The sequence below is a fragment of the Haemaphysalis longicornis genome, unplaced genomic scaffold (genome assembly GCF_048455015.1).
Source record: "Haemaphysalis longicornis isolate Haplotype H1 unplaced genomic scaffold, Haemaphysalis longicornis Haplotype H1 scaffold_1, whole genome shotgun sequence".
Classification (NCBI taxonomy): Eukaryota; Metazoa; Arthropoda; class Arachnida; order Ixodida; family Ixodidae; genus Haemaphysalis; species Haemaphysalis longicornis.
The window spans coordinates 173,573,110-173,595,195 of record NW_027526203.1 but is presented as its reverse complement, the minus strand read 5'-3'; the positions used below and the strand labels follow the sequence as shown (position 1 = coordinate 173,595,195).

At 49.0% G+C, this 22,086-nt stretch overlaps 1 protein-coding gene across 1 annotated transcript in view; it reads right to left on the bottom strand.

Annotated features, from left to right (window-relative positions):
- Window positions 1-22,086, bottom strand: part of LOC144155767 (uncharacterized) — a 156,292-nt gene that overhangs the window by 12,894 nt on the left and 121,312 nt on the right. The window contains exons 2-6 of the mRNA XM_077687418.1: window positions 16,437-16,646; window positions 14,313-14,576; window positions 8,238-8,506; window positions 7,345-7,448; window positions 5,378-5,619 (exon numbers count right to left, since the gene is read on the bottom strand). Of these exons, the coding sequence (XP_077543544.1) occupies window positions 5,378-5,619; window positions 7,345-7,448; window positions 8,238-8,506; window positions 14,313-14,576; window positions 16,437-16,646 (1,089 nt within the window). The remainder of the gene's footprint in view (window positions 1-5,377; window positions 5,620-7,344; window positions 7,449-8,237; window positions 8,507-14,312; window positions 14,577-16,436; window positions 16,647-22,086) is intronic.

Below are 22,086 nucleotides of genomic sequence, written 5' to 3'. Positions count from 1 at the left end.
CCCCAAACGAACGGACTAACAGAACGTCTGAACAAGACAATCGCAGATATGCTGTCAATGTACGTTGACGTTGAACATAAGACTTGGGACGAAGTGCTCCCGTATGTCACGTTTGCGTACAACACGGCTATCCAGGAGACGACGCAGCTGACGCCGTTCGAGCTTGTCTACGGTAGAAGGCCGACTACGATGCTCGACGCCATGCTTCCGCACGTAGAAGACGACGACCTCAACGCCGACGTCCACGGATATCTTCAACGTGCGGAGGAGGCCCGCCAGCTCGCTCGAGTTCGTATAACGGACCAGCAGCTGGTGGATGCGGGCCGCTACAACCTCCGACGCCGAGACGCCGAGTACCAACCAGGGGATCGTGTGTGGGTTTGGACTCCCATCCGACGACGCGGACTCAGTGAGAAGCTCCTGCGACGGTATTTCGGACCCTACCAGATTCTACGACGTGTTGGCCAACTTTCCTACGAAGTGATCCCCGATGGTGACTCCGGCACATCACGACAACGCACGCGGCCTGAAGTCGTCCACGTGGTTCGCTTAAAACCTTTCTACGGACGATGACGAACTTTTATTTTCATTTGTTCGAACTGTCGCTTATGTTAGCATCGGGTCGATGCACTCTTAGAGGGGGGTAATGCCGCGAACGATACATTGGGTTTGTTTATTTGTGTTTTGCCTTTACCGCCGGCTGCGCCGGTCTGTGTTATCTCTGCGCCAAGGGAAGCGCGTGTTCCATTCTTTCTTTCTGTGCCGCATGTGTTATCTGTTGTGATAGGGAGAGCATTCCGATCTAACGTGAACAGCCCAGAATAATCTTCTTGGATCTACTATGTTCTCGATGCGAATCGACGTTTCGAGAACCACGCGCGCCAAAAGATAAAAAGCCTGCAGTGCGGACGCCGGGGCATTCGATTCTGCGACGCTCGCCGACGCACGTAACGTCACTTTGTTGACCACTGCTTCGCCGCCTCTGTATTCTTTTCAGTTGTTAGGGGAGCACAAGTTCGCTCCAATAAACTTGTTTCTTTTCCAAACAACTGCTTCGTCCTTGGCTACGTGACAATATATATATATATATATATATATATATATATAGCGTATCAGAATAGGAAATGAGGGGCTCGTAGAAATAACACAGAAATAAGGGTTGGCAGTCAAGAAAACCTCGGAAAGCAAAGGGGAGGTTGTGGTAGGTCATTTAAACAGATAAAGAATTTGGAAAGAAAGAAAGAAAGCGGAGAAAAAATGAAAAAATGCCCGCCAGGTGGGATCCGAACCCACCCCCTCCAGAATACCGGTCTGGTGCGATAACCACTACGCTACCGGCGGGGTGATTTTTGCCCCCCTCTTTCTGGGGTATTTATGTCAATGTAATTGGCTAAGTCGAAATTTTCCGCGGCACCGAACCATTACCTATACGTCCCATGTATTTGTTTCCCTTAATTTATTTAAAAGCATTTTCGGCCCAAACTGCGGATATATTGAAATGTTGACTGACAGTGGAACGAAAATCTCGCCGCCGCGTACCGTTTCACAAGATTCGCTCGATGCTGCCGCGCCTAAGTCCCTCGATTTTTTTTCTCGTTTTGTCGCGCCTACCACAAAGCCGATGTTTTCCCCGAACGTGAAGTCTGAGCCTAGAGGCATATCAACTTCGTCAAGCACCCCCGTGGCACGTCATGTGACGGTAAAGACATGCGCAGGGGTACAGTGTACCAGAAGATAGAGGCGTGTCGTGCGGGCAAAAAACTAATGGAGAGCGCGGGTCCCAGCCTGGTGAACGTCTCTTGTATGTTTTTTTTTCTCCTTCAAACCTTTGTGAAAAGCAAGATTGGAAGCTACTGTTGAAGAGCTGGTAAGTAGTAGCGCCTTTTTTGCAAAGAACTGGATATTTCAGGGCAATTGGCGCAACTTTGCTTATCTCGAAAATCCGCTTATCTCGAAATATTTCCCAGTTTTTACTACTTCCAGTTAACGAGGTGTTACTGTACATAAAAAAAAAGCCAACAAACAAACAGACCAAAGTCGCGGGATTGAAACCCAGCCGCTATAGCCGAAATTCCGTGGAGGCGAAATGCACGGGCACCCATGTGCTGCGTAATGACAGTGCACATGGAATAAATCCTGGTCATCAAAATTATACGGAGGCCTCCTCTACAGCGTCTCTTATTAAACCACATCAAATCAGCCCTCAAATGTTTGCGATAAGACATGCATTTAGTTGGGATCGTGGCACCGAAAAAAAAAAAACGCCCAGTTGTACGCACGAACTACACAACACGCCGCAGTGAGTGAACTGCGCTTTCTCGCAGCGCTCTCGGGGCGGGCTAAGACGCTACAAGCATGCCGAGAGTTAGTAAAGGAAGCACGACGCGCTCCCGCACTGTAGCAGCTAGACTACACGACGTCCCGCCTGCAAGCACATGCGCGGCCGCGGCTTGTGCGCTGGCGCTGTGTGGAGCATGGCCACTCTGCGCCGTATTCGCACCAAGAATGGACGACCCTGTACATGCGGGTACGTGTGGAACTGCTTCTGGTCACTGCGGACTGACTAGGGTGTTACTATTTACTCTATATGCATACATACGGGGCATATGTACGGGGCATATATACTGTTTATGCTCGCTGTATATGCTGCCGTAGAGAGCATACATACACAGTAAATCTAGGGCCTATTGCTGCAATATCAACAAAAACGAATTCGAGATCTTCACTCACCGCCGGCAAGAGAGCAATTGCAATCATCACCATCATCATCATAATCATCATCCTACTCAGGTCTACTATTGTGATGTACCACTCTGGATGTGTGGTCCCAACAACAGAATGCATTCAGGAAAGTTGTAAGGAAAAGGTGGTTGGGAGGTTTTACGAAAGAAAGGGTGTACCTCTGAGTAGATAGAGAGACAGAACATTACTTTATTGAAGTTTGGAGGCTAGATTCCCTCGGGGGAGAGGGGTAAAAAGGTAGGTTCAGAAAGGTAGGGTAACAAAAGATCGGCCGATGCTTACTGTTCACACAAGGTTCTCAGTTCAGGCAAAGGCTCGCTGTTCATATGGAGTTCACAGGTTCCTCTACGTTTCACTGGTCACACAAGGTTAGCACGGGGCATATGGCGCGTACATGGTGCACTCTAGGGGAGTCGGCCAGACTGCTGCACTAGTTTGAAGAGACCAACCTCAAGAGCGCATTGTATAATCATTCAGTGGATCTTCCCGTACCCGACGGATGTGTTCAGATTCGTATGTAGGTGCCGAGTCGATAGTAAAACGTTGTGTACGGCCTCAATCAAAGGCGGTACAGAGCCAGATGACAAAATAAATTTGGTTTGTCATCGTTATCACAGTGTGGGAGTGGCGGAGCTCGGACCCTGCAGGGGCTGTCCATTTGTATACGTATAACGTGACGGCTGTAGGCCGCATTAGCGTAGGCTTTGTTGGCGAATATTTCCCCTCAGCGTGAAAGAGAGCTGAGAATTAAGGTCGAGGATTCCGTCCGGGGGTGACATCTTGCATACGTTGCCTGTTTTGTTTCTTCAAGTGCCGAAGCCGAAGTTGCCAATCCGATTAAAGAGAGGGGGCTGGGGCATTGTGAACCGCTGGAGGTGCTTGAAGTCGCTCCCTGGGAGAGTTTTAGTATTTTGTGCGAGGCACTCCGTAAAGACCGAGCGTATGCTACCTTTTCACGTCGCTCACAGTGAGCACACGCCATACGCAATGCTGGTTAAGAGTTTCTATAGAGAAAGCATGTTATATTTTAGAAAAAAAAGTTGCAGGTGAGATCTACGTATGGGTCTTAAAGGGACCCCGAAAAGCTTTGTGAAGGTGGCAATCAAATGCATTCAGGTGGTAGAACACATAACGGGGGATTTTTGAGCCAAGTGTGAGCCCCATACGTTGTACAGATAATTTGTAAACAATTTTTGAAGATCGCCTTTCTCAGCCGATGAGCGCGACGCCGCAGCGAGCCGACCGCGGCTGACGCAACGGCGACCGCGGGTGACGCAACGGCGATCGCTGCTGACGCAACGGCGAAGGCGCCCCCTGATTCGCCCAATCGCCGGCAAGGTCGGCCGCCGGCGGCGTCACTGTCATTAGCTTCCGGCTGCTCTTCCTCCTTCCTGCGCGATCCCGAGGCAAAGGCGGCAAAGGCGGGTCCGCAGTGATTGACGCGAGCCTAGGCGCAGGAATGTAGCTAGCTGCTTTGAAGGAGGCAGAGAGGGAGGAGGAGTCGATCGGCAAGTGGGGAGAGGTGCATTTAATTGCTTCTGGCGCAGCTAATACTGAATGTAGATCAATCATTCCAACGGCATTGCATCGCTATATTGGTGCTACGTGACAACACAGGCCTTTTGTAAATTTTACAGAAGGCTTTTCTGGGTCCCTTTAAGATGTAAGACGCGATAGCGTTACTTCGACTGCCACGGAGCGCTTTCGAACGCAGTTGCTGTATTTACGACCTATGCTTCACCAGCACTGAAGGTAAGCGATGACAGAAAGACTATCAGGGAGGGTATTTAATCGCCGAGGCCCATGAGAGGCAAAGTCCCTGTGCTTTTCTATGGCTTAAGATATAAGCGCAAAATGTTGCGGTTGCGGATTGATTGTTGGTCAGTTTGAGCGCGAGAAGGTGGCAGTGTCAGTGTTTCAAACTGCATATTCTGTGATGCCTAAGCCGGACTGGCGATTTTTGCTTTTTGCGAAGAGAGAGTGAGAGAGGTGTATGAAGATCTTTGTTGCGGAAGAAGTAGTTGAGCTTCAGAAAAAGAAGTAAAGAGATGGTAGGGAGGTCAAGGGTCATCGGTCATCGGCAACTTTCGTCTTCAAAACACGCAAGCATACTAAAGTGCCCCGAGGAATTTTTTATTGAGTTGCACGCATTAACGAAACAAAGTGTCAGAGTACAACTAAGCACTTCTGATGGGTTGTGAGTGCGAAAGAATGAATGCCGAGTTGAACGCTTCAGACGCATCGCTTCTGCCTCATTTCTGTGCTCGGGCATTACCCGGCTTGGAGGACATGCATATAGAGGTCAGAGTTCGGCTCCTTCGCTGTAAAAATCAGTGCGATACTGAGTGCCAAGTTGGTCCTCCGCCGCCGAGCCGTGGAGGCCGAACAAACATTTCTTGCCCCCGAAAAAAAGGGGCGCATAGTCGCGCCGCCTCACAAACACGGGACGCGCTTTCTTCAGCTAGGCGCTGCAGTGTTAGGAAAAGATAATGGCAGAGTGTGCCGTGACAGCTCCGAAGAGTCTTATTGAGACCGTTTGTACTCACACGTCATACCAGAAAGCCAGCTGTCTGTAGCGAGCACTATAGGCGGACGTGAGGGCGACAGAGGCAGCAACAAAGCGAAGCGTGCTCACCCCTTTGTCTGTTGGACCAGCTGACGGCGTCGAGGACACTTCCGTTGAGCACCAGTCTGGCATCCAGCACAGTGGGTAGGCACACGGGCACCAGCTGGCTGACAGACAGCGCGGGTTCGAATCGCACCACGGCCAGGTCGTGGTACCCATCCGGAATGCGGAAGCTCGGGTGCGGCTCCACGCTCGTGACCCGGCGAAGCGCCTCCGTGCCGACCATGTTCAGCATCACGGCGCTGCTCCGCCTGCGACGTCGGCGCGCTTTTCAAAAGTGCGCTTCCTGCTTTATCTCCGTAACTGAACAATCAAGGGTCCTGCGCAGCCCCCCAAGAGAAGAAGGCATTCTTCAGAAGCTCATGATGGAAGCAGGGGATAAAAAGGAAACCGCGGAAACTTGTCCGCTCGTAAGCAGACCTGAAGAAAGTCGGGAATGGAACATGCGTTCTTGATGAATGGACAATATATCTGTTGGGAGGTGCATGTGAGAAAAAATGGCCAAAGATTGAGGCTGTATTTATGGAGCCAGAGCTGTCGTTTTCGGGCACCCGGTGTTGTGAAGGGTGCGTGTCGTTTTGGAGATAAACATGGGTCCTGCTCTGTCTGGCAGTGCGATCCTGTGCGATCGCAGTGCAGATCGCAGTGCAGAAGTTCCGGCCCTTTGCGCGTCACATAACTTCGTAGACTCTGCCAACATGAGGGCGCGAAAGCAATCTCCATATTTAGCGAAATTTCGCCTTTCTAGATATACTAGGCTGATAGAAATGTGTGAAGCAAACACGAGCTTTTGCAGAGCAAGCGCGTAAAGTTTAGGGCATAGGCCTTTCGGCATGTATAAGGGTTAATCGAAAAAAAAAAAACACCATTTGTGTATTCTTTTTCATTTAAAAGTAACACAAAAAGATGGGATTGTAACGGAGGGTCTTCGTGACATGACTACGTATGCACGCACAAGAGTTTTCTGGGAGTCGCATGCATCACTGAGGTAGACGAGATGTTGTTTGTTTATGCTAGTGATGCTGAAATAGAAGTCCGCTAGCAACAAGGTATCCACGCAAGCATTTAAGCTGGTCTACAAAACCACTTTCCCTCTTTGTCTCTGCGACGATCAAAAAATGGTGGCTTTGCCGCACGGCACATCCACGTTTCTGTCTCCTCCGCATAGCGCGTGTTCTTGTTGGCTCTTTCACGAATAGGGAAAATTGTACCAGAAAGCTAGACAGACAAAAACGCACAGAACAATGGTGTACAGGACAGTCTAGCTGCAGAAGCCAATTCTTAGACAGCACATGGCTTGCATATCCCGTCAGCACCGCTCTTTCTAGCGCACTGCTCTCAGCTTTCGCAGCGCCGCTGCAGGTAAAAGCCCCGTATAAGTTCACAGCCTTTCCCTAGCACACGGCGCACCAACATGGTAGCCACGGGGACGTCACTGCAAGCTATCTATAGGTCACCTGTCAACATCGCCCTCCTCCCTTCTTGCACAACACTCCTCCGGGTGGTTGCCCGGCATATTCATGGTTAAAACCCGCTGGTCTCAAGCGCAGACTGCTGGACGTCCGTCACTGTGCCTTGATCTGCCGTTTAACTTTAGGCAGAGTATGTTACCTGGAGGCCGACTATCTCGGGGCGCTTACTTAAAGTTTGGGGAATAGGGTTAATCCGACAAACAAGGCACTTCTTTAACCTAACAGGCGAGGACGAAGTGAGCCACACATCGACGAATAAGGGCGACGAACCTCGCTTCGTCCCCGCCTGTTGGCGTAGCACTTTTCTCGAGTCATGAAACAACTTGCTCGGCAACAAGTTTTGTTATCTATCTAGTCTTCGTGGATTGCTTTTAAGTACGCTAGTTAGTAGTATTTTTCCCGGGCAAATGTTGCTGTAGCGATTTGTCCACGTACTCGCTGTTGGTTGAGCTCGACAAAGACGCTACGGCGTGTGCTCGCTATAGTTGTAGCGGGGTCGCTTACCCGTTGTCTGGTCCAAAACACTGGGCTGCGGTGAGCACGTGCTGCTGGTCCAGCAACACGCCGGCACAACGCCTCGCTGGGTTTGCTTGGTCTACCAATGACGCCTGCACAGAGGGCACGTTCGTTGGGTCATGGTAACGATCAGTCACTAAGCCATGGAAACAAATGTGAAGGCAAATGACTATTTGCACGTCTTGTTGATCTGCCGTCGAACGTTCTGTTGAACTCTGCGACCGCGCCCGTCACCAATTTACCCGCCCCCTGGACAGCACCCTCCGAAGCTCGTTCAGCTCGCTCGCCATCGCCGGAAGCCTCCTATTCGCCCGGTCACCTCTCAAAGCGGCTCATATAGCCCCAGCGGCCTACCCTCCTCCGGCACTGCGGTTTCCTTTTGCCAGTGCCCTATTATTTTCTGTACCTCACAACGCTCTCCATAAAAAGAGCTTTCCAAAAACAAATTAACGGATGACGACATGAACTTATACGATTATTCAGCACTGGATCCCCTGAAAGCTTCTGCCACCTCCGGCATGAATTAATAAAGGATCAGTAATTACCATTGTAATTATGAGCTAGCGCTGCACTAGCTCCCCTCGCTGGTGCTCTGTTTTGCTAGCTGCTCTGCAACAAAAGCGTACTTGCTGCAGAGCACGATGTAACGCATGCCTGTTACCGATGATACCGATTACTACTTGTAGGCATCGGGAAAACAGTCGAGTTACGAAGCGCTTTATTAGGCTTGTTCTCGAAATTTTGTTCTCTTTGTAAAATGTTTCAGCGTTCCTTGAAGGCATATCACATTTATATGTCATTTCATTCCACATCGCCTCTGCGATATGGTTGGTTTTCGTTGCGCAGATCAGGGAGCGCACAAGCAGAAGGCACCGATTTACCATCCACGGCCAGGAACCTTCGGACGACGACTGCGGGTGCTGTTGCCGCTGCTGCTGCTGCTGCGGCGGCGGCTGCCGGCCGCTGAGGCGCTGCCGCGGGAGCAGGACCACCGCGTTGTGCGGCCTCCGCCTGCTCAGTCCAGGTCTCCGAATCCTGCGGGCGTCCAGAGAGTAGACGGGCTCATCGAAGAGCAGCCGCGCTGGCCGCTGCCGGGACTCGGTAGGCTCGGGTCGCAAGCCGCATGTCCTGACAGGGGGCGGGCCACGGTCTGCAGGGCCACGGCGCAAGGATTAAGGCCCCGCCGACGCTGTCGCGGCGAGAAGACGCGCCTGACGCCACGACGGAAGGATATGGCACATGGGGGACTACCATGCTGGGACGTCATGCTATCAGGGAACGAGTGATTGGTGCGGCGAGCTGCCGCCATGCGATCGCGGCTGCTTGTGCGTCCATACACCGGGCGTTCCAGCTACGATTGCGACAAGTCCTGATACAACAATGAACGTGAAAAAAAAAAAAAACACTTGGGCATTACGCAATGAAGATCGCATTGCGTGATGCCCCAGCGCCACCTCACTTTGGAGTCTAATCTAATGATCGGACTTGTAATAATTCATTGAATTTGCTCCATTCGTGCAAGTAACTAATCATTTTGGTGCATTGTTGACAAACCATCTTGCAGGAAGTTTTGTTATTTCTCATTTCTAGCACACACACCGGGAACAACTTCCCTTGTTTCCCCCAAGTGGACCGACATGCAAGTCCACTACCGTCTCAACCGAATAAAATACCCGGAACCACAACCAGAAATGTCGAGAAATAAAGCCACCACCCTTTGAAGACTGCAGACAAATACATGTCCACAAGGCACCATTCTTTATCAGCCCCCCCAATAAACCTGTAATTCCTGTCCTCTCTGCATTCTGTACCATCAGGTAGGGGTGTATCAACAAATTTCGGACATCGCCCTCAATACCACCCCATCGTACCAGCAGTGCATGGTGTACTTGGCGGTCAGGGCCCGAGCAGACAATCGCAGAATTATTATTATTATTATTATTATTATTATTATTATTATTATTATTATTATTATTATTATGATGATGATGCTGTTTAGCGGCTTGCCCTTTGCAATGGGTGGTGTTGCACAGTGTCCTTAGTTATAACGACGCTGTACCCTCACCTCGCCTTCAAGGAAAGTTTACCAAAAACCTTTGCGCTAGTCTCACTAAGCTTGCTCAGGTGCCTTTCTGGCTTTTCATTCCACACTTCCTTTACTAACTTAACAGCTTTCCGCTTGTATCCAGGACTAAGGATGCCGTCGACCGGGCAACATCAGTCCTGGTATCTGCACCTGGTGCTCGCTAGATAAAGATTTATCAACCAATGTAACAATGAGGCTCTTTGTCTCATCTTTGTCGCCCTTGTTTTCAGCTTAATCGTGGTGGAAGGATGCCGGTGCCTCCCATAGCTCGCGCTGTATTTCCCCCACGTGACTTCCGAATACACCTCAGTAACCTCAGATTTGCTGATGACGTTCCCTTGCTAAGTAACTCGGGAGGGGGGGGGGGAAATTGCAAAGCATGCTTACCGCACTGGACAGAGTAGAACCGTGGGCCTGAAAATATTATGCAGAAAACTAATATAACGATTACTAACCTCGGGACAGCACAGCGGTTTGAGATAGGTGGCGAGGTGGTGGAAGTGGTAAGCGAATATATCTACTTAGGCCAAGTTGTGACCCCGAATCTAAACCATGAGGCAGAGATAATTCGAAGGATAAGAATGGGGTGGAGTGCATTCGGCAGGCATTCCCAGATAATGAATGACAGCCTACCATTGTCCCTGAAGAAGAAAGTGTATGACCGCTGCATCTTACCGGTACTCACATACGGGGCAAGAACTTGGAGGTCCACTAAGAGGGTTCAACTTAAATTGAGGACGACTCAGCAAGCAATGGAACGGAAGATGATAGGTGCAACATTAAGGGACAAGAAGAGATCGGAGTGGGCCAGGGGACAAACGAGTGTTAAGTACATATTAGTAGAAATTAAGAAGAAGAAATGGACGTGGGCAGGGCATGTAATGCGAAGGCAAGATAACCGGTGGTCATTAAGGGTAACAGTGGATCCCTAGAGAAGGCAAGCGCTGCAGGGGGCGGCACAAAGTTAGATGGACAGATGAGATCAAGAAGTTTGCGGGGATAAATTGGTCGCAGTTAGCACAGGACCGGGAGATTAATGAGAGAGGCCTTCGCCCTGCAGTGGGCGGAGATAGGCTGGTGATGATGGTGATGATGATGATGATGACTTACGAATGCATGCAGTGGCCCACCAGTGGGCATTTGGTGAAAATACTGGCGTGCCCACCACACAGTTCACAAAGGTTTCGCGGGCTTGCTTGCATGGAAGGCAGCAAGTATACGAATAATGAGGCCAGACATACTGTTTGACTGTAATCACCTTTGCGACACACCGCCGGGCAAAACGGCATGCTTGCACTGCGTAATGTCACGGCGGATACATCTTCAAAGTCGAATTATAATATATCAAGTAAAATAATTATAGACCAAGTCACGTTCTGACGCTCCTTGTCCCAAAACTTCTGCGAATATTTTCGACGTGTACGGGTTAGCCGTGTCACTGGGACACAGACAGGCCGGAGCTTCGTGTTGACCGCCCGGACTTAGCCGCAGATGGAATTAACGGCATACGGTTAATAGAGCCTCGCTTTGCCCCCTATCTGCCTCTTTTGTGCTCCCGTCGTTTTCGGCGGGTTTAGCCGTTGCCATACGAACGGGCCCACCTTTCGGTGGCGCTGGAGAGAGAGAGAGAGAGAGAGAGAGAGAGAGAGAGAGAGAGAGAGAGAGAGAGAGAGAGAGAGAGAGAGAGAGAGAGAGAGATGCTTGCACATATTTTGCGTTCCCTTATTCCTGCCATTAACTGAAAAAAAAAAAAAACTAAAAGCAGAATCGTCCGAGGCTAGCTCGACGGATGCAGAGCATATATTGAGTTTTACCTCGCGCGGCGCACCTTGCTACGTTGAACTCAAAGCGGTCATCACTTAGCGGATTTTATGAATTATACGCAGTCTTTCAAATTAAATGTGTATTTCCCAGCTGCAACAAATACTCGCGCTGATTCCTGCACGCGGGTGATCGCTTACTGTGGCAGCATGAAGTTCACCCTCAGAATTTCGGAGGGGGCACAAGGATTCCACTGGGAGGTCTGGTGTGCCCACCAGACTGTGTGCACACATCTCCTGGGCTCGGCAGGCTTGAGGAAGCCGTAGGACATCGACTGCTACTGAACGTGGCATAAATGGGCCATTTCCTCTTCGAAATTAAGCAGGCCCCTTCACCACCACCCCTTTGTTCCCCATGTGTAATAAGGGAAGAAATCGAGCAGGTCATCTGCGCATGCTCAAAATTCACGACGCCAAGGTAGGCACTGGAAAAATCTCTGCGCGTGCCGCATCATGAAGGTCTTGTACTAAGCGCAATTTTGGGCCCACACCAGGCCGTACGGGCTAACAAAGCTCTTTTAGATGCGACGCATTTCTTGCTGTGAGGCATGTCCCTCCTGCGTCGGCGTCGGCGGCGTCCGCACGCCACCTGCGCATGCGCGACTCTCATCCGCTCTTCTCTCCGACAGCTGTGCGCAACACTCTCACTCCGTCTCATTATCATAAACAGCTGCTTGCGCGCGCTTCGCTCGCTTCGCTCCGCTCCCGTCGCGCAAGTGCGCGCATGCGCGACTCTCCTCCGCTGTCTCCTCTCCTTCAGGCGCTGTGAATATAAAGCGGGTAGCGCTCTGCGGCGGTTCAGTCAGCGGTCGCTCTCGTTCGACTTCGCGTCACTTTGCTTGACGACTGCGTGCTTGACTTGATTCTTCCGATGAAGACGTGATGGAAGTGACGGTCCCTTCAGCGATTGGTGTGACGCAATCCAATACCAGCGTCAGTCCAAACGCTCCTCCCTGATGCGTCGCATCACATCAGGGTTCCCTTGCGGGAAGATGGGCGTATCTTTTTGTGCCCTTGCGGAGCACGGGTTTAGACGAAGTTTTCTGTCTAAATCCGTTGCCAATTTCTATGCATGTGTTCGAAAATTTCTGCGCTTCATCGCACATTTTTTGACAGCGGAGCTGTTTAACCCGGCCGTAAGTTGTCCAACGCGAACAGAAACCTCAAGTTGGAAAGAAAAAGAAATTCTCCCTGTGGTGGGAATCGAACCTAGGTGCCTGGCGTTATGAAACCGGCGTCTACCAAATGAGCTGTCACCGCATCCCGGGGGCACGGCATTATTTCCTTCGGTTTTTTCGTAGCATTGGCTTTGAACAGCCGGGTCTTCGACAAAGGGAGAGGGACCGTCAGCTCTGCTGTTTCTCCAGTCTTGAACCCCTAGAGCAGGCTGCGTCCATATTTTGTTATTTATTTTTGAATATATATACTTCGATACGTGACGTCCCCTCGAGAAGCCGTCCTCGCCTGGACGTATTCTCCATGAGTTAGGTTGGCTGTCCCGTGGTGGCCGTAGGAAGAGGCCTTCTGGCGACCTCTTTTGCCTGCTTGACCAGGCGGACCTGTAGGTCCGGGTCGGGGCTTTGAAGCGAGACCGCCAACTCTTTTCAGAAGGAATTTAGGGTAATTGGTCCCGGGGCACGCCCAGATGATGTGGGCCACGTTGGCATGGGGACCACATAGGGGGCACGCCGAGGTTGGGTAAAGACTGGGGTGATTATGGGCCATGGTGGCCAGATTGGGAAAAACTCCTCTCTTAAGTTGGTGTCAGACGTGAGCTTGTACTAAGCCAAGTGACTTGTCTGCCTGCGGGTAGACCCAGTTGGAGAGGAGTTAATGGTTGTTTATTGTGTGATATGTGGATAGGGCTCCGTGGTAGGTATACGGGCTAGGCCCAGCCAGGATAGTAAATCTTCGGGATAGGTCGCGGGCCGCTTAGTTTCCTTCAAGCCCAGAATTTGGGGTGTTGGGATAAGTTTCGCTTTTAGATTGCAGGGAGTTCCAACGCAATTTTTTTAATCGGTTGCGGATAAGCATTCGGCGGCGAAATTCTGGAGTGCGCTTTTGAGTATAATGATTGTTGCGGGGGTAACGTTGAGCGGTAAGGCCAGCGCTATCGCCGTTTTTTGGCGGTTACGGGATGGGCGTCCGGATTGTGATGGTATCGAGCGGGTTGTTGTTGGATTTATTACGAACAGCGATTGCGGTGAAGGCCTCGTTGTGTTTTATATATCGCTGCATCGACGTACACTACTCGGGGGTCGTTTCTGCACTAGAATCGTTGCTCCCGAATCCGAACGGGAAAATTGTTCGGCTGTGATTCCACCGCCCAAGAAAAGCTTGTCGTGGGGAAATGATGGGCGTGGCTCGTAACCTTGTATACGTGTACTTTAAAAATGGGGCCTGGTGGAGCAAGCGTTTGCTTTGAATCCTTGTTTTAAAGTAACCGTATTGCGACCAATTAAACAGCCACCCTTGCTACCTTGTGGTCACTGTGAGAAAATCGCGATCACATTGTTGGCTTTCAGCAATTCCGCTGCGAAATGCCGGAAACATTTCTGGCAGATAGGTTTTAGCTGAACCTAGCTGAAATATGTTTTCGAAGGCGTGCGCACCGGCTGCCAAGGCATGCTCACAGTCGTGCGCACCTGTTCTAAAGAACTCCAGAATCAGTATAGGGGAATTTTTCGCATTTTTGTCCTAGTGGACGTGCGGAGCAGTACAATATAGAGAACGATCAGAGAACGGTAAAAGAATACGTGCCGTAATGGAAATTTTGAGCGGATTAAGATCTGATCGTAAACGGGGACAAAATATGGGTAACCGGCCAGAAATATCTTTGAGCAATAAGACATTTGACAAAGAACACTTCTAACGGCTGGCCGGCTCCCCATTTGCTGGCAACTTAAGCTGCAGATGTCACATGTAAGTTTGCACTAAGCTTTTAAACAAAATTGGTACAGCGGAAATTTTCAAAGAATTCTTCGTTCCCCGAGGTTTATCTCTACTAACGGTATCGCGGAGCCACTCATGAGTAGGAGACAAGAGCATACCTTCGTCGTCGCAACCGCAGTCGTCGCCAGCGCCCGTCGGGTCGCGGCCGTCGGAGCCTCCGCCGGTCTGCGGACGTCCGTTGTCGACGGCCGGGGGCTCGAGAGGCGGAGCGGTGTCCGACGGAGTCGTTCCGGGCGTCTGGTCCACAGGTGGTTGCGGCTCCGGCTCCACAGGATTTACTGGTGGAAAGAAGGGTGGTTCCGTGGGTGGCACCACGGGTGGTTCCACAGGGGGTACCACGGGAGGCTCCACAGGCGGCGGATCTAAAGACAGAAGTCACGACAAGAAAAGTTGCTTTGAGTGCATTCCTTCTGATCACAAGTTTTGCAACTTATGCAATTCTGAAACCCTGATGCAGCTTCTTTGTTTCTTTCAACAGCGAAGCTGTTCTTGGTCGAGGCTTTTATGGTGCGACATGTGCTAAAGCGTTCACAACGATGTGGAGAGGACTTAGCCTAGCGAAAACCCGCCGCGGTGGCTGAGTGGCTAAGGCGTTGCGCTGCTGAGCACGAGGTCGCGGGTTCGATTCCCGGCCGCGGCGGCCGCTTTTCTGATGGAGGCGAAAAGCAAAAACGCCCGTGTGTACGAGATTTCGGCGCACGTTAAAGATCCCCAGGTGGTCAAAATTAATCCGGAGCCCTCCACTACGGCGCGCCTCATCGCCTGCGTTGCGTCGGCGCGTTAAACCCCACAATCAATCAATCAATAGCCTAGCGAAAGATGAGAGCAAGCGCTAAGCACACATGCAGCAAGTTAAAAGAATGCCCGAACGCGATGCTTATATTGGCAAAGCATTTCTAAACTAATAAATCTGGTGGCAGTGTTTACACTTGTCAACATCGTTGAGCAAAAAGAAAACATTAAGGATATTTTAGGTAAGACATCAATACAGAAGTGACATTTGCATTGTCATTTTAATGAAAAATTTATGGCTACTTGATCTTTGCGATCGCAGATAAAATATACGCCGTGAAAAAAAAAAAAAAAACAGCTCTCGCGCCGCCCCTCGAGGTAGTGTTACAAGTTCAAAAGTAACAAAAGGTTCCAGTAGATGGTGCGAGCAATGGAACATAGCCAAATTGAATTGCCGCGAACAGGAATCAATATGATGGCTTTGAGAAGTTCTACGAAACTTAGCCTTGGGATTAGGGAACGCCAGGCAGCTTCTCTGTATGCATCAGCGTTCGCGACGTGAAGTCAGTGAAGATGGGCTATTTTCTTTTTTTTTTTTTAACAGCAGTGGCTTCTGCAGCTATGATGGGTTTATTTTGAGCGTGTTAGTGAATCGTCGACTGCGGGTGATGGTCGAATACGAAGACTTCTTTTTAAAGCGAAGCTTAGTATGTTCAGGTGAAAGAAAAATCCGGTGGTCCCCTGTACGCAGAAAACTCTCCCGGCGCAACCCGTGGGCATGAACGATAATACCAGGATAGGGAGGAATTAAATGCAAGGGAGAGATATTGGCTGGGTTTATATATGACGTAGCTGCACTCGCGCATCTACCCACGCTGGTGAGTGGGAACGGTATACGTCGGAGGGAGCGATACACACGGGTAAACACCGGCCGCACGTGACAGATTTGCTGGTAACCATCTGTACGGAGTGCATGGGCGTATTTCTTTGTAGTCGGTGCTGTGATGGAAGAATGGAAGGTGCGGGAAAAAAGAGCCCGTGCGGAGGCTGCAAGCAACAAGTGCGCACGGTCTTGATCTTTATCCTGCGATGATATGCATGCCATCTGAATTCGGTGGTCCTCTATATCGTGCTTGATCATACAGAGTTTGAATTGTCATCATAAAAGGGCGTACGTTCTGAGTAGTTTAATTGGTAGAAGGACCCGAAAGGCGGACAGTTTGCCGGCGTCATTCGCCATTATAGACTTTTCCTGCTCTAGAGGAGCCAGCTTCCCCTAAAAACTTCTCATCACCTACATTAAGTTCACCTACATTAAATTCCGAATTCTCCGGGCTCTCAAGCCTTAGAAATTACAGGTAATTAATTTCGCACCTTCGCCTTCACGCCAACAGCAGTGCAAGCGAAATCCGCTCCGAATCAAATTGTGCGCGAACAACGTGGTTAAAACGAACTGGAAACGTCCGCGAACGGTATCCCTGTATACGCACGAGGCAGGTCGGGGTTCACAGGAGGAAGCGGTGTCAGTCCCGTGGGCTGGGCACAGCAGACCAGCGAAACGGTGCCTCTCCAGTCGCAGATGACGGGGTGTTGCCCGCGGCGGATGTCTCGTTGCGCCTGCGGGCACTGGGCCACGATCACGCAGTGCGGCTCCGACGGCCCGCACTTGCTCGCTTCCTCGTTCTCGAACACCACCTCCCCTGTCGGAATGATGCGGTGAGGTTAGAGGGGGCAAGGAAAAAACGCTATAAAAGGCTGTTTTGTGGCAGGGAAACCACTACTTGCCATAACTTGATATATATAGACAATATATAATATAAAATATACAAGCAATGTGTTACATACATACATACATACATACATGCATACATACATACATACATACATACATATATAATACATACATACATACATACATACATACATACATACATACATACATGCATACATACATACATACATACATACATACATACATACATACATACATACATACATACATACATACATACATACATACATACATACATACATACATACATACATACATACATACATACATACATACATACATACATACATACATACATGCATACATACATACATACATACATACATACATACAGTCTGGAAAACAAACTCATAAAATGAAAATAAAAACTCTCAAAGAGCGCGAAAAGATACGGTAAGTAACGTCGGGGACACACGTGAAAAACATTTTAAAAATTGAAGTTTGCTGACGTTTCAGGATGAGGACATGCTTTCTTCAGAGTACAGTACAAGTGTTATATATACCAATTGTAACAAGAGAGAGGGCAGGGCAAGGAAAGGGGTCCTTTTCATACAATGGGGTCGTGGTTCGAGGTTAGCTGAAAAAAAAAAAAAACATTTCCAAAATCACGTGTTTCAAACATAAGAGAGGGGGAAAAGAAAAGAAAATAACAATCAACTCAAGAAGATAATTGCTAGTTTTAGCGTCCGGTGGCAATAGGGGTCAAGAAAGTACACAATAGAACACACGTCAATGCATACGGCGCACGCCTGGCCATACCAATCTGTTCCAGCAGAATCAGAACCCCGTGAGAGAGCACTATACTTTTGTAGTGGTGGTGGTGGGAGGGACAGCATTCCGGTAACGGGGACATTTGCCTCGTACAGCGCGTACTCAGCGTAAATTAGCAGTTCACGACCTCGTTCGGCGTGTAGTGGTAGCTCAGAGTTCGCACAGACTATATCAGCTACCTGTAGCGGACTTTGCCCTGTGTCATCTCTGTCAACATTTCGAGATATCCGTGGTCCCCAGAAAAAACGTTTCGAAACAAAGGGGGGCAAATACATAGCACCTATGGGAGGTTAATGCACGGCGAGAAAAAGTTTCGACTTAACCGATATTTCGAGATATCTCAATTCGAGTTAACGAGGGTTTATTGCGCGTATATATGCACATCAAGGTCGCAGTCCTTATTTCCAGTGCTATTCGCTGCTTGAAACTGCTTTACAGCGCCGAATAAGGTATATATGCATATAGAGAGCGGCCTTGTACTGGAACGCTCGAGAGGAGAACCTCCGACACACACCGTGATGATGAGTATCATCAAAGATGAGCATGGATCTCTGATACGTCAGCTAATGCTAATGGTTATGTACAGAGGTAGAAGCGCACGGCATTAGTCGGGAGTTATCACAATAACATGGTTTACAACAACTAGCGCAGGTAGAACGCCCTAGAAAACTCGCAATTTATGTATTAGAACTTCGTATGGGTGTACTTGTCGTGTGGGGGTACTTGTCGCATCAGGCCGCACAGCTTCTATACTTCAGAACTCAGGCAGCTCAAAGTCCTCACTGTAGAAGGGAAGATCAAGGTGTCGTAATAGCACTTTTTGTCCGGAAGCACAACTGGAGCGTTGGTGAACCCTAAGAACTTGGCGCAATGTACTAGGCAAAAGTAATTTTTTCCGTTTCCTTTTTGTATCGCCTACGAATATTAAATTGAGCAACTGAACAAGGTGAGCGACTCCTTCATTTATGCAGAAATTTAGCGTGTCAGCCAGAATGCAGCTACAAAACTTGCCGTCGACTATATGCGTAGAAATCCCACTTGATGTCGCAAACAGAAAGCGGGAAGCCCACCTTTTCCTAGATGCGAGACGCTAAGAAATTAAACCCGCTCCCCGGCCGCATACAAGCCTTTCTATTCGTCGGTAAAAGCTGTCACTTCGATAGTGCAAACGTGGGAGAGGCGAGTCCCGCGACAAAAGCATTTGGAAATAAGCCCGTCAAACACGACGAAGCAAGGCCACGTACTTCTTTTACTATTCGCTCGATGCCTCTACGTATTTTTTCTCTCCCATTCCTTATGCCTCCCGTCACTCGTCATCGGCGCCATGAAGGTGGGAAGCATTATTAATTTTGTCCGTGCGACTGCATGAAAACTTGTCTTGGGGTGAGGAAACCGCGTTTGCAAAGGCCATGAAAGCAGATGCCTCACTCATGACAAATATTGCGGCAACATCGTCTCTATCTTCACTCGTACCCTCTCGTTGCCTTCTATTGTGAGACAAAGTATGCTGCTGGCTTTGATTTTGCAATCTACGTGCCGTGGTAGCAGCTTGGTGACGCCCTGAAAGTCGGGAGAATTGCGAGCGCCACGTTAGGCTTAGCATAGGCAAGAAAAAGGCAACAACCACGCCTTCCTCGAAGCCCACGAGGAACTTAAGTAAGTTCGTGGAAGGAACTTACTTCCACGAACTTAAAAAGCGAATTACGATTCGGTCCCACTTCCGGAGACAGAGCCTCGCTCACGCATCGTCGTTAAATCCCCCCCCCCCCCCCTTAATTTTATATGAACCGTGCTTGGAGAGGGCATTCTGGTAGTTTAAGCCGAAGTGATAATGAATGTTATTGGAGAGATTTAAAAAATCATAAGCCATTTGGCTCTGTGCAAGAGTATGATCAGGGAAGTATTTTAGCACATGACATAGGAGTGATACAAAATTTAATGAAAATAATGAGAATTTTTTTTTTCTCTTTAGCGTTGACGTCGTCATCCCTAAGTAACACACACACACACACACACACACACACACACACACACACACACACACACACACACACACACACACACACACACACACACACGCACACACGCACACACGCACACACACACACACACACACACACACACACACACACACACACACACACACACACACACACACACACACACACACTTCTTATTCACTTTACTGTTCTTGAAAATGGTACCTATTCATAACTAATCTACTGAAGATGCACATCTAAGTGATGAGACGTATAAGCTTGAGGTCCAAATCACGTATTGAACGGCGTACGACTTGGGTGGTAACCGCGAGCTAATGGCAGATACACCGGGATGTTCGTTTTTTCACAAATGGCGCTTCAAATACTTGTGAATTTTTTTCTTGGACATTAAAAATACAAGAACCCTCGCCGTGTAAGCTTCGGTTATATACTGAATATGGTTCTTATCCCCTGTTCCCGAAAAGTTCACGCTGGCGTTTTTTTTTTTTTTTTGCATGTTGGCAGACCTAGACAACCTTCATCCCGAAATATCCACGCACCATACTCAAATGCCGCTCAAGGAGGTTGACCAGAGACAATGACAACTGCCGTACAAGGTCACGGCGGGATCAATTCCCATTTGGCTGCGACGTCAATAAACCCATCACCATGAAAGGAGCGCATTGTTTCCCGCGTCTCATCTTGCAGTTGTGTGTGGGGGACCCTGCAGCGTCTACCTCAGAGACACTTGGGAACTGTCAAAGACCGCAAAGGTATGCCTCAGATGTGAAGAAGAACTGAGGAAACACAAATATGCCACACGACGAGCAAAAAACCCAGGCACTCACCACACCTAAACTCAACGACGAAAAAAAGCACCATGAAAGTTTACGACGTGGATTACGACAGGAGGACGAAGAATTGGGGCAACGCAAGGCTGGAGCTATACGTCACGAGCGCGAACACGGTGTAGGACTAAAACAACGTGAGACGGAAGCCAAACGTCGTACGTGCCAACAAAGATTTAAGGCTTTTGCCGCTAACACACATAAGAAGCTTTAAGTGTCTCTATGAATTTCTTTCCTTCTTCTAGAAATTCAAAGAAATGCTCAGGGCACAAAGAATGACAGCTAAACAAACAGTTCCGCACCCTCGAACAAAGCCATTGCCATTTTCTTTTGACTTCTTTCCTGTACCTCCCTCTTATTTATTCCTCTCCTTTCTGCCAATTATAACCGAGCAGGTTATTCTAATTAGGGGATTCCCAGAGCGCTGTTCTCAAGCATGCGGTGGCAGCGTTACGTGTGTGCGTACAATTGCAGACACGCTTTCGTATTGCCCGTGGCTATACTATGCCGTCATAGATTTCCTTCCCATCTCACTGGAGCCTGACGCATTCGGGAAACTGCGACCGCGTAGTGCCCTGCAGAGCTTACGAACTCACCGCCTTGCTTTTTTTTCATTTGTTGTTGGCTTCAGGTGCGCACGGTGTTCTCTGTTTGTTAAGGGAGGGAGAGCCTTGGAGGAAAGGACTGCGGAGGGTACAACGGCGGGGAGGGCTGGGAAAACACTGGCTTCCGTCGAGCAGGAATGTTTTGGATGATGACCGGCAATTTCATCCGTACGAGTCGTCGGACACGGCATAATTGACATACTTTCACCTTCTGCATGTTTTTTTTTGTCTCTCGTCATTCCAATGCCCTATCGTTAGCGTGCACAAATGATTGACCAATTAGCCCAACGTAGGTACGTTTTAGTATTGCTTTGCCAACCATCGCGGTAGTTCTGCGGCTTAGGAGGCCACGATTTCGAATACTGACCGCATTGGCAGTATTTCTAGTCGAGGAGAAAGGAAAACCGCCAGCGTATATAGACGCCGCATGTTCATGGCCAGGTAGATTCAACTGTAGCGAACGGCAGAACTGGAATTATTACACTTCTAAGTTACTTTCTTTTCTTCCTATAAGGGGTGGGATTGAACATTTGATTGATTTATTTATTGATTGATTTATTTATTGATTGATTGATTGATTGATTGATTGATTGATTGATTGATTGATTGATTGATTGATTGATTGATTGATTGATTGATTGATTGATTGATTGATTGATTGATTGATTGATTGATTGATTGCGGGGTTTAACGCATCTACGCAACGCAGGCGATGAGGCGCGCCGTAGTGGGGGGCTCCGGATTAATTTTTACCACCTGGGGACCTTGAACGTGCGCCGAAATCTCGAACACACGGGCGTTTTCGCTTTTCACCTCCATCATAAAAGCGGCGCCGCGGCCGGGAATCGAACCTGCGTCCTTGGGCTCAGCAGCAGAGTGGTATTGAACAGGGGCTGGGGCTTTGATATAGCATTGCTTGTTCCTAAAAGCTTCATATTGTAAGGGCTATAAAGAAATTGAGCACGGAGACTCAATCTTCCACCTGAACTTTTAGAATATGCGAAATTATTAGCCATGACCAAGCTGTCAGATGCGCCTCATCTTCTTCAAGGCTCAACAAAGGGGGAAAGGTCGGACAGGAAATCGGAATAGTCGATATCAAGGAAAATGTCCCAGATATTGAGCACACAATGTGAAAAAAGAAC